The 13,650-nt window shown below is 43.2% G+C and overlaps 1 protein-coding gene across 3 annotated transcripts in view; it reads left to right on the top strand.

Moving 5' to 3' along the window:
* Positions 1-713: 713 nt before the first annotated feature.
* LOC118085230 (cilia- and flagella-associated protein 337-like) overlaps positions 714-13,650 on the top strand; it is a 30,578-nt gene continuing 17,641 nt past the window's right edge. For 2 of the 3 annotated variants that reach the window (XR_015949674.1, XM_035115657.3), the window contains exons 1-12: positions 780-1,003; positions 4,025-4,307; positions 5,008-5,061; positions 6,218-6,301; positions 6,637-6,702; positions 7,665-7,895; positions 8,686-8,765; positions 9,617-9,709; positions 10,313-10,358; positions 10,864-10,910; positions 13,003-13,120; positions 13,239-13,308. Coding sequence is in view for 2 of the 3 variants with exons in the window: in XM_035115657.3 (XP_034971548.2) it covers positions 936-1,003; positions 4,025-4,307; positions 5,008-5,061; positions 6,218-6,301; positions 6,637-6,702; positions 7,665-7,895; positions 8,686-8,765; positions 9,617-9,709; positions 10,313-10,358; positions 10,864-10,910; positions 13,003-13,120; positions 13,239-13,308 (1,240 nt within the window). In the remaining variant the exon portion in view is untranslated. Of the gene's footprint in view, positions 1,004-4,024; positions 4,308-5,007; positions 5,062-6,217; positions 6,302-6,636; positions 6,703-7,664; positions 7,896-8,685; positions 8,766-9,616; positions 9,710-10,312; positions 10,359-10,863; positions 10,911-13,002; positions 13,121-13,238; positions 13,309-13,650 lie in introns of all 3 variants that reach the window. The other variant, XM_088668236.1, reaches the window with a different exon arrangement.

The following is a 13,650-nucleotide window of genomic DNA, read 5'->3' as shown; positions in this document are numbered from 1 at the left end:
TATTATGTAAAATCAATAAAAATTATTACATATATATAGTTGTTGTTGTTGTTGTTGTTGTTGTTGTTGTTGTTGTTGTTATGGCAGGTGTGAGGTCAAGTTCCAAAACAACAGGCCCTTATTACCATTGTTATAAGAATTTTAAGGTTATATATACAGTGGCATGTAAATAAATACAAAATAAAAGGATGTGGGGATACCTTGTCCTGTCACTCGCAGGCTAACCTCTACTTAGTAAGGTTGTGGTGTGCATAAAATGGAGGGGAGAGAACCGCAATGAATGCCGATCCGAGCTACCTGGTGGAAATGGGATTTCAAATAGTGAATTTCTAAAAGTTCTGGCTTGACAACAAAGGACAGCTCGAGGCTGCCTAACACACCGTATACATTTAAAGCATAATTTTACAGTCAAAACAATATGCTCTGACTTAAGGTCCTACTCCTACAGTGCCTCAGGACTTGCTTTTATCAGGCTTGGTGGCAGAACTAGATACTCAGGTAGGTAGAGGGACTTTTATTGTGGTACAGGTGGCACCTTTGGAATGAGAATCACAGCTCAGGGCCCTTCTACATGTCATTTTTATAGTACTGCAGCTGCTGTCCCTCCCCCCCCCTAATTTTTCCATCAATTTATATATATCTTAGCAAAGGGTATACAAATATGCACATGTTCCCCCAAGACTCTTAAGCACCTAGCAACACCCCTGCCCTGAGGGTGCTGCAATGCATAATCCCCAAGCTGTGGTGCTTTGGGACTTGGAGGAGGTGCTAAGTAACCTGAGCTGTGGCAAACTCTGGACAGACGAGATCTAACCAGCAGGCTCCAATCTTAGGAAAAAATTGGGCACCCACCGCTGCCTCAGGGGAGCGGAAACAGCAGTGGTATTGTGATATTCAGTAGCTGGCACTGGGAAGGGTAAATTTCTGGTGCCAGAATGCCTCTGGGGAGAAAAGTGAGACCAAGTTCTGCTTCAGGACACTTAGAAACATCCACACTTAGCAGGTAAGAGGTGAAGGGGGAGGGGGAGGGTTTGTTTTTAAAAAACCTCTCAATGCATATACGGTATTTTTTTTTAAAAAAAAACAGATTATTACCAGCTTTAAAAAATAATAATACAAGGAGTTTGGGTGCAGACTCAGTCCAAGAGTGACTGCAGTGCTGATCAGTATTGTTTGGAAGCTATTTGCTTGTTGTCAGGGAACCAAATGCTGTTCTTTTGCTTTCTTATGAATTGTCAGAATTTTCAAACCCTAACGTGAACAGTTCCTTCATTGAGACATGATCGCTTCACATTCTATCGCCTTGGTGAATTCTAAATCACTAGTGCACATTCTTACTGTGAAAAATCCTTTTTTTGTTTGTTTTGTTTACTCAGTCTGCTTTGCTTGGGAACGTGCAACGGATTATAATTAGCTTCTCTCACACACATCGGTACTGCCTGAGAAGGAGAGTTCCTTGACTTGGTTTCTTAGAACAAGAAAGATACAACAAGGCTTAAAGCGAAGAAATAAATAATAGCAAATTTGGGAGGGAGGGAGTGGTTGCAAAGAAACAGTATTTCTTTTGTCAAATTATCAATTATATGCAATTAGATGGCATGGCATGGAATGCACTTTGTGGAACATGCAACCCAACACCCTGCAAACAAAAGAGACCCTAGAACTGTAGAGTTGGAAGGGACCTCGAGGGTCATCTAGTCCAACCCCCTGCAATGCAGGGATCTCAACTAGATCATAAATGGCAGGTGGCAATCCAACATCTGCTTAGAAACCTCCAAGGAAGTAGAGTCCACCACCTCTCACGGGAGTCTGCTCCACTGTATAACAGCTCTTACTGTCAGAAAGTTCTTTTTGATGTTTAGTCGGAATCTCCTTTCTTGTAACTTGAATCCATTGGTTTGAGTCCTACCCTCCCTAACAGAAGCATTGGGGGGGGGAATACAAACCTGTTCACGTTTCCTCTTGTTTATATTAAGGTTTGAAGTATTCCTAAGAGAAGAGCCAGCTATTCATCAAGCATCATGGATCGAGTGTTCATAGTTATAACAGTGTTATACAATTGTTTTCTATATGCAACTGTTTTATATCTAAAAAATAATGATTATAAATTCAAAAAAAAAACCAGTTTAAAATAGCACATGCATAAAATCAATTCAATTCCACGACACATGCCGAGATGGAGATTTTAGAAGGCGTGTTAATTTTGCTATGGGCATTTGATGCGGTTTGAATCTATGTCCCTGCTGCTTGCATTGTTTCTCAATTCTTTTCTGAGAGGTAGGAACAGAACAGTAGCACACTACTTTTCTGTTTCTTTTTGTAGAGGCATAGTTTTGACATGTAATTTGAGCCCACTTCCATTCTTATCCTTCTCATCAGCATCCTTTTAGCAGCTTTTTTTTGGGGGGGGAGGGGGGACAAATGGCAACAAAACACTTTTTCACCTACCTAATTTTATTTTATTTTGCAAAAGTTTTAAAATGAACAAGTGTCCTGTTATAAGCAAAAATCTGCTCTTATTCCCTTATGGGGTACATCAGTTGGAGAATATATAACAGAGGCCAACCAGAGAAGTTTGAGAAGCAAAGCCTTTATTTTTGCTGTTGCAACAGGGTCCTTCCCCTCACTCAGGAGAACAAGGAAGGAACCCAGAACAAAAGTGAACCTCCACTTTTATCAGTTTTCCCATCACCAAGAAACACCCCCAAAATACATCATTCCTACATCACAGCTACGTAATCAATACCTCACAAAAAGGGAGGGTTCAAGGTAGAAATCTGAGCACCTTTGACACCTCTCCTAGTCCTCCTCTTACCCCTCACAGGTGTGAATTCCTAAACACAAAGAGAAAGCATTTTTTTAAGCCCACTGCTAAAATGGCATGATTCGGCACACATTTACTCCTGTAGCCGCACAACTATGCTACACCCACTAGTATAGTTATAACAGCAGGATGTTCACACACAAATAGCGCCATGCTCATAGAACGATGGAGAGTCGCTTGTAATTTATTTTGTAGCTTATAGTGGAAAATCAATGACTAGGTAGCACTAAAACTGCACATTCTAGAAGCACTCTTAGAAGCCATCCCAATTTATCGCCTAGCCTTTGTCCAATGCTGCCTCCTTGTGCATTTAAATAGATTAGCATTTATTGTTTTCGTCTCTGGGAGAGTTGTCGCACATAAGGCAGCCAGCCATACAACACTATACACTAGTTTCCAAGTTGGCCTTCTCTTATGGTACCCAACCCAGGAAATTAAGGTTGTATTAAATGATGCTGCTTAGCTGATGTTAAGGCTTCCAACCCCATTGGAGACCAGCCAAGACCAGCTTGTTGTTGACTCGTCCATTTACATTTAATCTTCTCCAGCACATGTTACGGAGGCTGACAAAAAAGCAGAAATATTTGTATGACTCACCCACCCTGCCCCTACAGTCCTCTTGTTTGTGCCCAACCAGCCACTCTAGGTATAGTTTAATATAGGAAATGTCCAGATTGGAGACATGCTAATGTGTCCTCTCTTTTTTTGCGGTGCCATTGTTCAGGTCCTTTGAGAATCTGAGTGAGTCACTTCACCTTGTTATGCCCTCCATTTCCCCACCCCCCATTTAATCACATGATAACTGAAAAATGTGAGGGTTGTAGTTGGATAGAGTTGTGTCCCTGTGTTCGCACTATACCTTTCAAGCACATTTCCTCCCTCAAATACTTCTGGGCACTGTAGTTTACCCCTCACAGAGTTACAATTCCCAGCAGTGCTTTAAAAAAACAAAAACCACAGTGCCCAGAATTCTTTGAGGTGAAAAATGTGATTTAAAGGAATTGTGTGTGTACATAAGCTGTGCCTTGTAAAGGAAGCTGTTACCTCAGTCTGGAAACAATCTACTGTTGTTTCTACTGTTACTGCCACTACTGCCAGCAACTAATAATTAATGATAGGTAATTTATTATTAAGAGATAGTTAATTAATAATAATAATAATAATAATAATGCCTGCCTTCTGGTGTTTGTGCTCTGACAGCATTCTGAATGAGTTGAAAGAGACGACGGATGCAACAGACCTTCTGTTTCGACGTGCACAGACTTCATTAGGAGCGTACAGGTTGCCAGCTGTGTCTCCAGTTTCCCTTAGCAGTTTTTCAGAAGCTCGGGGGGAGGAGATAGAGCAGCTTCCAGAATGGCTGCTGAAGGAGCTACTGAAAGGGCAGCAGAGGAGTCACTCCATTGGACTCATGGAAAATATACTGGAGAGCGAAAGCGTTCGCCATCGTGTCGACTCATCCAGAAGCCAATGGAAAGGAAAGGTATAGTGAATTATCTTGCTGGGCTCCGAAGGGCTTTTCAAAATGGTAAATGCTATGAGAGGACGGGGAGAATCTGAATTTGTTGGATGACAATGGGCTCACCGGCTTTCCATGATGTCAGAGAGAAGTTCCCTCTATAGAGTCAGTTAGAACCACACAGCACACACTGCAATCTCCACAAGGATACCAAATGAAAGCCACTTTGCAGACGCATACCCAACAACCACCTGGAACATGAAACAAAGAGACAGAGGTTCACACACCATGGTTCCAACTACCGTACTTGCAAACATTATGGACAAGATAGGAGTCGCTTGGCATGGAGAAGTCTCCCCCCCCCCCGCAGCATCCTGATAGCATATGCTCCGGGTCTGGTCCTATCATTAGGCAGAATGAGGAAGCTGCCTCAGGTAGCGGATGATGCAAGGTGTCATCTAGTGGTAGTGAGGTTTCGGAGGACTGAGCTGTGTGCCAAAGTGGTTCAGTGGGTGGGGTGGAGCTGCTACACTAGCTTCCCGGCAGGTGAGTCGCAATGATTTACTGGGGGGAGGGGGCAAGGCTGTGGGAACATAGGTTGCAATGAATTGAAAGGTGTCCTCACGTAACATTAAATCCATGAGCATCTCCCAAATCCTAAAAGGGGGCCTGTGTGCATCATCATTTATTTATTCCATTTTTATCTTTTTTTTGTCTTGGCAAGATTGAGCAGCAAGTAACTCTGGAACAGCTTCAAAAGCTACATGTGGCCTTTCAGGTACGATCAACCCAATGAACTCATTTCACTGTATATTGTTTCGCTGTTAGCATATTGACTGGAAACAAACTGTTCTCTCATACCAATTACAGAAGGGCACCTGTTTAACTTGCATTTATGCCCCAGAAAGTTTGGAGTAAGAAAGTATTGAGAAAGTGAGTTCATTAATATTGTGAAGAGATTTGTGTCTGCAAGAGAGCAATGTAATAATTACTGATGTAATGTAATGCAAGATAAATATCAGTTCTGATATGTTAGCTTGCAAGATATCTCAAGCAGGGCTTTGTGGGCCCTGTGTCCAGCCCTCACCTGCATCCATATCCTTGTCCTCTCCTCTCTTCCCCATGCACTGTAGTCAACCAGGTGCTGTGGATCATAAGAGCCTCCTGGACCAGGTCAAAGGCTTGTCTAGTCCAGCATCCTGTTGTCACAAAGGCCGGCCAGAGATGCCTACTGGAACCTCTCAAGTAGGACCTTAAGTCAGGTCTTCTTACGATCCAATGCATCTTAAGGTCCAATCACATCCTTAGATGCATCAAACATCTCTTGGGAGTTCTGGTTTCATGGACTTCTAAGGGTTCCCTATGAGCAAAGTATTGACAAGTCTCCTTGACACATGGAGCAGAGAGAGGCTTTCAGCAAAGTCTGTTAATAGCCACTTCTGAATGAGCGAGAAGCATGAGTTTTTGTGTGTGCAGAAAGCAGACCAGAGAAGTGGCATGGCTTGCTTACGTGCCTTTAATAAAAGAAGCAGCGATCAGCAGGCAAATTGTATTATGATGACCTGGCACTAAATGTTATTACTTGCTAATTACTGAGCATCAAACTGCTGTTAAAGTGACAACCACAGGGCAGGATCAAAAACCGGCAAACCTAGAAGTGAAATAGGTCTGCCTTGTGACATCGAAAGCAGCTCAGGGTCCCTAGGAACCCCAATACACTGGGAGGGTCTACCCAATTTTGGGCAAAGATATGAGCTATGCAATATCTTTGTGCCTTATGTTTTCATTCAGGTTTGATTGCAACTTTGATCTGTCCAGGGAGAAAGAAATAGTACCAGAATGAGGCCTTGCTTTGAAAAGTTGTGCTGCTCTCTTGGCAAGTCTGCTGCTTTATAATAGCACACTATATTTCCTGTTGCTTTATCTGCTTCCAGGACTTAGAAATTAATGGACATAAGTATTTGGATGTGGAAAACTTCAAGCGCACGTTGAAGAAATGCATGGGGTCACAAAACGCAGTAAGCAAAGCACAGTTGGAAAACCATACCGCAGTGGCTTAATACCATAGATGAGATGGAATGGGGAGAGGGGGAGGTGGGAGCACTTTCTGTCCTGCATTTAGGCTCCAGTGCTCTGCACACTTACCTGGGAGTAAGTCAGTGGGGCATGCATCAGAGTAGATATGCATAGGATTCTACTGTTAACCTCTGGCTTCCATGCACAGCCCCATTGGCCCTTAATCTTTGTTGGTGCCGCCATTCATGTTTGCTGGATTGAAGCTAGAAACTGTACCTCATGTAACCTCGACCATTTGTGCGTTAAAGATTGTTGTGTACACCCTTTGCTCCTACAGAGTGATGAACAAATAGAAAAGCTTTTCATGAAAATTGACTGTTCTGCAACTGGCAGAATTCGTTGGGTAAGTGTGTATTGGAAGCGATAATTAATTAATTGCTTAAAATAGGATGTGACTATGGGTGAAAAGGTGATGCCAAGTCAAGGAATATGCCTCTGAAAGAAAGAAGCTACCGGTAATGTATTTCTCTATAAAGGTAAAGGTAAAGGGACCCCTGACCATTAGGTCCAGTCGTGACCGACTCTGGGGTTGCACGCTCATCTCGCATTATTGGCCGAGGGAGCCGGCGTATAGTTTCCAGGTCATGTGGCCAGCATGACAAAGCCGCTTCTGGCAAACCAGAGCAGCACATGGAAACACCGTTTACCTTCCTGCTGTAGCCGTTCCTATTTATCTACTTGCATTTTGATATGCTTTCGAACTGCTAGGTTGGCAGGAGCTGGGACCGAGCAACGGGAGCTCACCCCGCCACAGGGATTCGAACCGCTGACCTTCTGATCAGCAAGCCCTAGGCTCAGTGGTTTAACCCACAGAGCCACCTGGGTCCCTCATTTCTCTATAAAAGAGGGCACTAAATAAGTATGCCAACCTTGAGTCCCCAGATGTCGCTGAACTACAGTTCCCATCATCCCTAGCCACCGGCCCTGCTAGCTAGGGATGGGAGTTGTAATGCAACAACAATTAGGACCCCAAGGTTGAGAAAGGCTGAAGTATGCTATGATTTCCCTTGCCCCACGAGGTGTTAAGGTTTGGCAGGTGGAGGGGCTGGTTCTCAGAACACAAACGAAACCAAATTTCTCCTCCAACCACACACATGTATCAGATTGCATTATCAATGTGAAGTTTCATCCTTAAAGTGTGGAAACTGAGCTTCTTAGTCTTATGCTTATGATGGCATTGTTCCTATGCGTAGTTTCTCAGGAGTAAGCCCCATTGAACACAGCAGGACTCCATTTCAAGTACATATGCATGAGATCTGGCCTTTTGAGCGCTGAGACAATGACTGTCACTTTTCCCCATCCCAGCATGACTTCTGCACATACATGCAGCTGGAATATGCTGAACAACATGAGTCATCTGCCCGGTTGAAAGAAGTCTCTTTTGCACTACCTGCCACCATAAAGGAGATCCCACATGGAGAGCCTGTGCTGAAAATTTGCTCGCTGTTGGATAGCACATTGATAACAGCTCGAGAAGACGGTCTTGTTTCCTTTTGGTCACCACAGCTCAAGCTGATACGAAGCAAGATGGTGTTTGTATGTCACATTTTCTCATGTTGTAGGTTCTGGGGTGGCAAACATGGTTCTCCCTCTCCTCATTTATTCCTCACAAAAGCCCTGTGAGGTGGGTTATGCTGAGAGGCAGTGACTGGCACAAGGCCTGCTTATTTATTTCGGTTTATATTGCACCCTATGGCCCTAAATTCTGGCAAGATTGCATTTTATAAGTTCCTCCTCATTCACCTGAACTTCCATAACATAAAAGGTTTGTGTCCTCCTGTCTTCTACCCAGGACCGTCTGTACCTCAGCTACTTTTAGTTCAATTTTCCTTTGAAAAGATGAGAGCTGAAGTATTCATGATTCAGGAATGATTGTTTATTTTCCCCTTTACATTTAAATCCTGCCTGTTTTTCATCATGGAACCCAAAGCAGCATACTTGTGTGTGGAGGAGGAGGAGGAGTTTGGATTTGATATCCTGCTTTATCACTACCCGAAGGAGTCTCAAAGCGGCTAACATTCTCCTTTCCCTTCCTCTCCCACAACAAACACTCTGTGAGGTGAGTGGGGCTGAGAGACTTCAGAGAAGTGTGACTAGCCCAAGGTCACCCAGCAGCTACATGTGGAGGAGCAGAGACGCGAACCTGGTTCCCCAGATTACAAGTCTACCGCTCTTAACCACTACACCATGCTGGCTCTCAATGCAGTCTCCCATCCAAACCCATATCTACATTGCTTCACCAAGATGCTGGCCCCATGTGCATTCAGACCATACCTTGGAATTAGCAAGCAATACTTAACTGCTTGCCTTTTCTTTTTTTTTTAAGGAGAAAGCCTACAGAAAATCTAAGTGGTTGATGGATTTCACTGTCATGACACCGTATAATAAGTTGATTTTGGGAACTGGGTAAGTGCCCTTTGCACAAAAGCTCAAATAAAAGCATGTTACCAGTATTTCTTTCGCCCAAAGCTGTGAGGTTGACTGGAGAAAGCTGCATAAACAAAACAGTTTGGGATCTTGGCCAGCATTACAGGGTTTGCCAGGGCATTGGCAGTAGTAGATAGGGCATTGGCTTTGGGGCTAACCTGATGGGATGATGGAGATCAGAAACTGAATCTCAGTTTCTTGTCTCGTTGAATGTTAACAAATAGAAGCTGCAAGGGTCGCTCAGTTAGGGTCACAACTTGGGGGAAAGTTTTGAACCCTTTCCCCAACACTGTTTTCACAAGGAATATCCCACCTTCAAATGCTAATTGCCTCCTTATTATGGGAAACCTGCACATTCAACCCATAATGGTATACAGTTGAACCTCGGTTTACGAACACCTCGGTTTACGAATTTTCAGTTTACAAACGCCGTGGACCCATCTGGAACGGATTAATTCACTTTCCATTACTTTCAATGGGAAAGTTCGCTTCAGTTTATGAACGCTTCAGTTTATGAACAGACCTCTGGAACCAATTACACCCATGCTTCGGGTTAAGTACGCTTCAGGTTGAGTACTCTGTGGACCCGTCTGGAACGGATTAATCCACTTTCCATTACTTTCAATGAGAAAGTTTGCTTCAGTTTATGAACACTTCAGTTTAAGTACTTCGCGGACCGTCTGGAACAGATTAATCCACTTTCCATTACTTTCAATGGGAAAGTTTGCTTCAGTTTATGAACGCCTCAGTTCATGAACAGACTTCCAGAACCAATTGTGTTCATAAACCAAGGTACCACTGTAATATATAATATTTCAACTTTGTGACAGGGATCGCGAACTTCAGCTCTATGAAAGCTCCAACTTTGAACCCTACCTACAAATTAGTGGTTTAGAAGCTATACCTTTGAATGTGGATTACTGGTAAGGCACTCAAAATTCAGGTCTTTTGTCAATTATCTGCTAATAACCATGGCATACTTCTATATGCGTGGCTATATCTATTATTACACTTATATCCTCTTCTTCAAGCTCAGGTTGGCCCAGAATCAGGACCCAACACCCTCTAGTAGCTACCAAGGCCTCAGGACCTGCTCTGGGTCTCCTTGGGCTGAATGCCAGCCTGTGTGAAGTTGTTGTGTTAATTTCCCCATGACATTAAACGATGAATGCCCTGAGTACTGATGCCATAAAGCGTGACTCCAGGAAACCACAGGAAGGGAAAGTGATGTGGTTTATATACTTACGCATGTGTGTTTACTGTCTGCACTTATGAACATTTATTTCACATTTGAGACCTTAGAATTCTTATAACAGTTGGTTAGCTCTGCACTGCATGAAGACAAGCTGGCAAAATCAGTAGTTTATGCTAAAAACCTTGGGTGTTAACATGATCTCCTTTAGATATGTCTTCAGGTTTGTCTTGGAAGTTATTGTGCAATCCAAAATGTTATTTTGGCTCAGAACACTGATTTTAAGGAATACTTAATTTTTCTTCCTCTTTGTTTCCCCCCCCCTCCAATTCAGCTACACAGATCATGATGAATGCATGATTCTTTACGGAGATGACCAGGTGCGTATTGGGAAAAATGCTTGCTAGGGAAACTGCAGGCCTTAAAACTCAGTGGGTGGGGAACCCATCTTGCCACAGCTGCTGTTTAATTCCTTTGATTATGGAGTAGATATGTAGGGAAAGTACAACAGATAGCAAGAGAATGCCAGAGGTTGTACTGTACTACCAATTGGCTAGATGCAGTATGTATGGCAAAGCAAAGAGGACTTTCAGATAAACAAGGTTGGACTAAGGGAGATCCCTCTCATACATCCCTCTCGTACATAATTTTCTAATGGGAAATCTCCCTTGCAATCATGCCCCGCCCCCCGTGTCCATAACTACATGCGAAGCAGGCAATCAGTACAGATTCCCTATCAATAAGAACAGCTGCTGCAAGAAAATCCTACTCATCCTATTTATCTCAGGGTTTTTGTCTTCAAAATCCTGAAAGCCGCCCGATTGTGACCTTTCCTGCGGTTTGTTTTCAGCATGTTTCAAGTGTGCACCTTCTTTGTGATTGCAGGGCTGTGTCAATATCTTGCTCATCTGCTCTGTAGGAGAGGTCCTAAGGCAAGTATTTTAATGTTTTGAAAGTGTCTGTTGAGAATTAAAGTAGACATTTCGTTAATCATTCCACAAAAAGTGTGCTTCCAGTTGCCAACTTTCCTGAGCAACGGTAGCCACAAACCTGGAACCGAAACAGAAAACAATTCCTAGAAGAGGCCCTGTTCTCTTGGGAAGTTTGGAGCTACTATTGCTGTGTTTCTACAGTGGCGGCTGTTTAACACGACTGATGCAGCTAGTAAGTTTGGATTCCAGAAGCCGACTTTTCTGTGTACAGTAAGCCTGCTAACTATACACATTCAACTTGTGCGCATTCAGCTTTACGCATTTAGCAAAAAATGAATGAATGAATGAATAAAAAGGGGGTGGAAAGGGGGTAGGGTACTGGGGGAAATGACTTTGGCAATCCCATCTGCTATTAAACGCAATGGGTTTTGATTACAGAAGTACCTTGGTTTGCATATACTGTATCTTAGTCTGCATATGTTTTGGATTACAAACACATCAAACCCAGAAGTGCATGTCCTGGTTCGCACCCATTTTTTTAAAAAAATTACAAACAATTTTTTGGGGGAGGCCCCATTGGCAAAAGCGCGCCTTGGGTTACAACCTGTTTTGGTTTACAAACAGACCTCCGGAACGGATTATGGTCGTAAACCAAGGTACCACTGTATATGCAATTTTGGCTTTAGGCATGATCCCTGGAACGTAACCCCTGTATAAGTTGGCGGTTTGCTGTACAGGGACTAAGCTCTTCTGCAATACACATGACCATGTGGCAACTGAACTCTAGTGCAGAGGAGCATTATTTCTCTGCTTCCCTGTCTCTGCGCTGCTGCAGATAGAAATACAAAACTAACAAAAGGTTAGGGTGGCATCTAGGAGGACATTTTCCAGCTGAACAGAAGGGGAAGAGAAGGGGAAGAGAAACATCTACTCTTCTTAACAAAGAGAGATAACTTGACTCTGTGTTTCAGTACTTAATTGGAAGGTCATGCAAGAACTCTGGGCTCTCTCTAGTCAGTTGTACAGTGTCCTCTTCAGTCATGAAGGCCCTGCAATTGGCTTTGGAGCCCACAGATGAGAAAGGTTAGGGACCTACAAGGTGAACTCTGAAACAACAGAACGCGCTGGGGCTCTAAGAGCTTCCACTAATGAACTCATGTTGTTGTTGTTGTTGTTGTTGTTGTTGTTGTTGTTTAGTCGTTTAGTCGTGTCCGACTCTTCGTGACCCCATGGACCAGAGCACGCCAGGCACTCCTGTCTTCCACTGCCTCCCGCAGTTTGGTCAAACTCATGTTCGTAGCTTCGAGAACACTGTCCAACCATCTTGTCCTCTGTCGTCCCCTTCTCCTAGTGCCCTCAATCTTTCCCAACATCAGGGTCTTTTCCAGGGAGTCTTCTCTTCTCATGAGGTGGCCAAAGTATTGGAGCCTCAGCTTCAGGATCTGTCCTTCCAGTGAGCACTCAGGGCTGATTTCCTTCAGAATGGATAGGTTTGATCTTCTTGCAGTCCATGGGACTCTCAAGAGTCTCCTCCAGCACCATAATTCAAAAACATCAATTCTTCGGCGATCAGCCTTCTTTATGGTCCAGCTCTCACTTCCATACATCACTACTGGGAAAACCATAGCTTTAACTATACGGACCTTTGTCGGCAAGGTGATGTCTCTGCTTTTTAAGATGCTGTCTAGGTTTGTCATTGCTTTTCTGCCAAGAAGCAGGCGTCTTTTAATTTCTCACTTCCATACATCACTTCGTGGATCAATGCCTTGTCATGGCGAAGGGGCTTGAATAACTCAGAGAAGCTATGAGCTATGCCATGCAGGGCCACCCTAGATGGACAGGTCATAGTGGAGAGTTTTGACTAAACATGATCCACCTGGAGAAGGAACTGGCAAGCCACTCCAGTATCCCTACCAAGAAAACTCCATGGACAAAGACAACAGGCATATAACGAACTCATAACATTTTGCAAATCACAAAACAAAGATCAAGTGCTTCCTATGGTGATAAATGGCCAAATTAGGAACCTGATAGCATGGGCAAGTTTAATTATTTTTCTTTAATGTTATTGTGTTCTCTGAACATGTTTCAGAACGTGGAAGAAGCTGCCCAAATTGGAAAACCTTCCAAATATTAGCCTTGAGAATGCGACTCTTTCTCCTAATGTCACTTACATCCGTTGGAAAGTTCACGGAGACTGGGTTACTCAGGTAAACATTGTAAATTTGGGCCAAAGACAATTATAAAACAATCTCAACAACACAACACTATTTAACCAATCTTTTGTAGCCTTTTGATAATGTATTATTGTTTTCTGTCTTTTTTTAGCTGAAATACTATGATTCTATTAAAGCAGTCATTTCTGCTTCAAGCCATGAGCCTACAGCCTTAGTAATAGGTAATTATATTTCTGCTTTTAAATCTGGGAAGTTGTTCTTACATGTTTCCGTTTGCTTGGCTTATCTACAATTTCTTTTCCTTCCCATGTTACAGTGTTGTAGTCACATTGCAAGTACCATCCATGTGATCAGTCAGGATGAAGAGTTTAGAGCAGGGTGAGGAACCTCTGGCCTCCAGAGGTTTGATTTTTGATCTGGTTTAATAGCTGTACTCTACTTTTCAATTGTTGAGCTCAAAGCGGCTCACAATAATCACAGTAGTGTTAAAAAAAGCAACGAGCATTGCAATCTCAATAATATCAAACACACTAGCACAGGGGTTCCCAAACTAAGGCCCGGGG

This window comes from Zootoca vivipara, chromosome 4 (genome assembly GCF_965207765.1).
Source record: "Zootoca vivipara chromosome 4, rZooViv2.hap1.1, whole genome shotgun sequence".
In the NCBI taxonomy this organism is placed as follows: domain Eukaryota; kingdom Metazoa; phylum Chordata; class Lepidosauria; order Squamata; family Lacertidae; genus Zootoca; species Zootoca vivipara.
The sequence above is the reverse complement of the archived record's forward strand: the minus strand, read 5'-3'. Positions and strand labels throughout refer to the sequence as shown.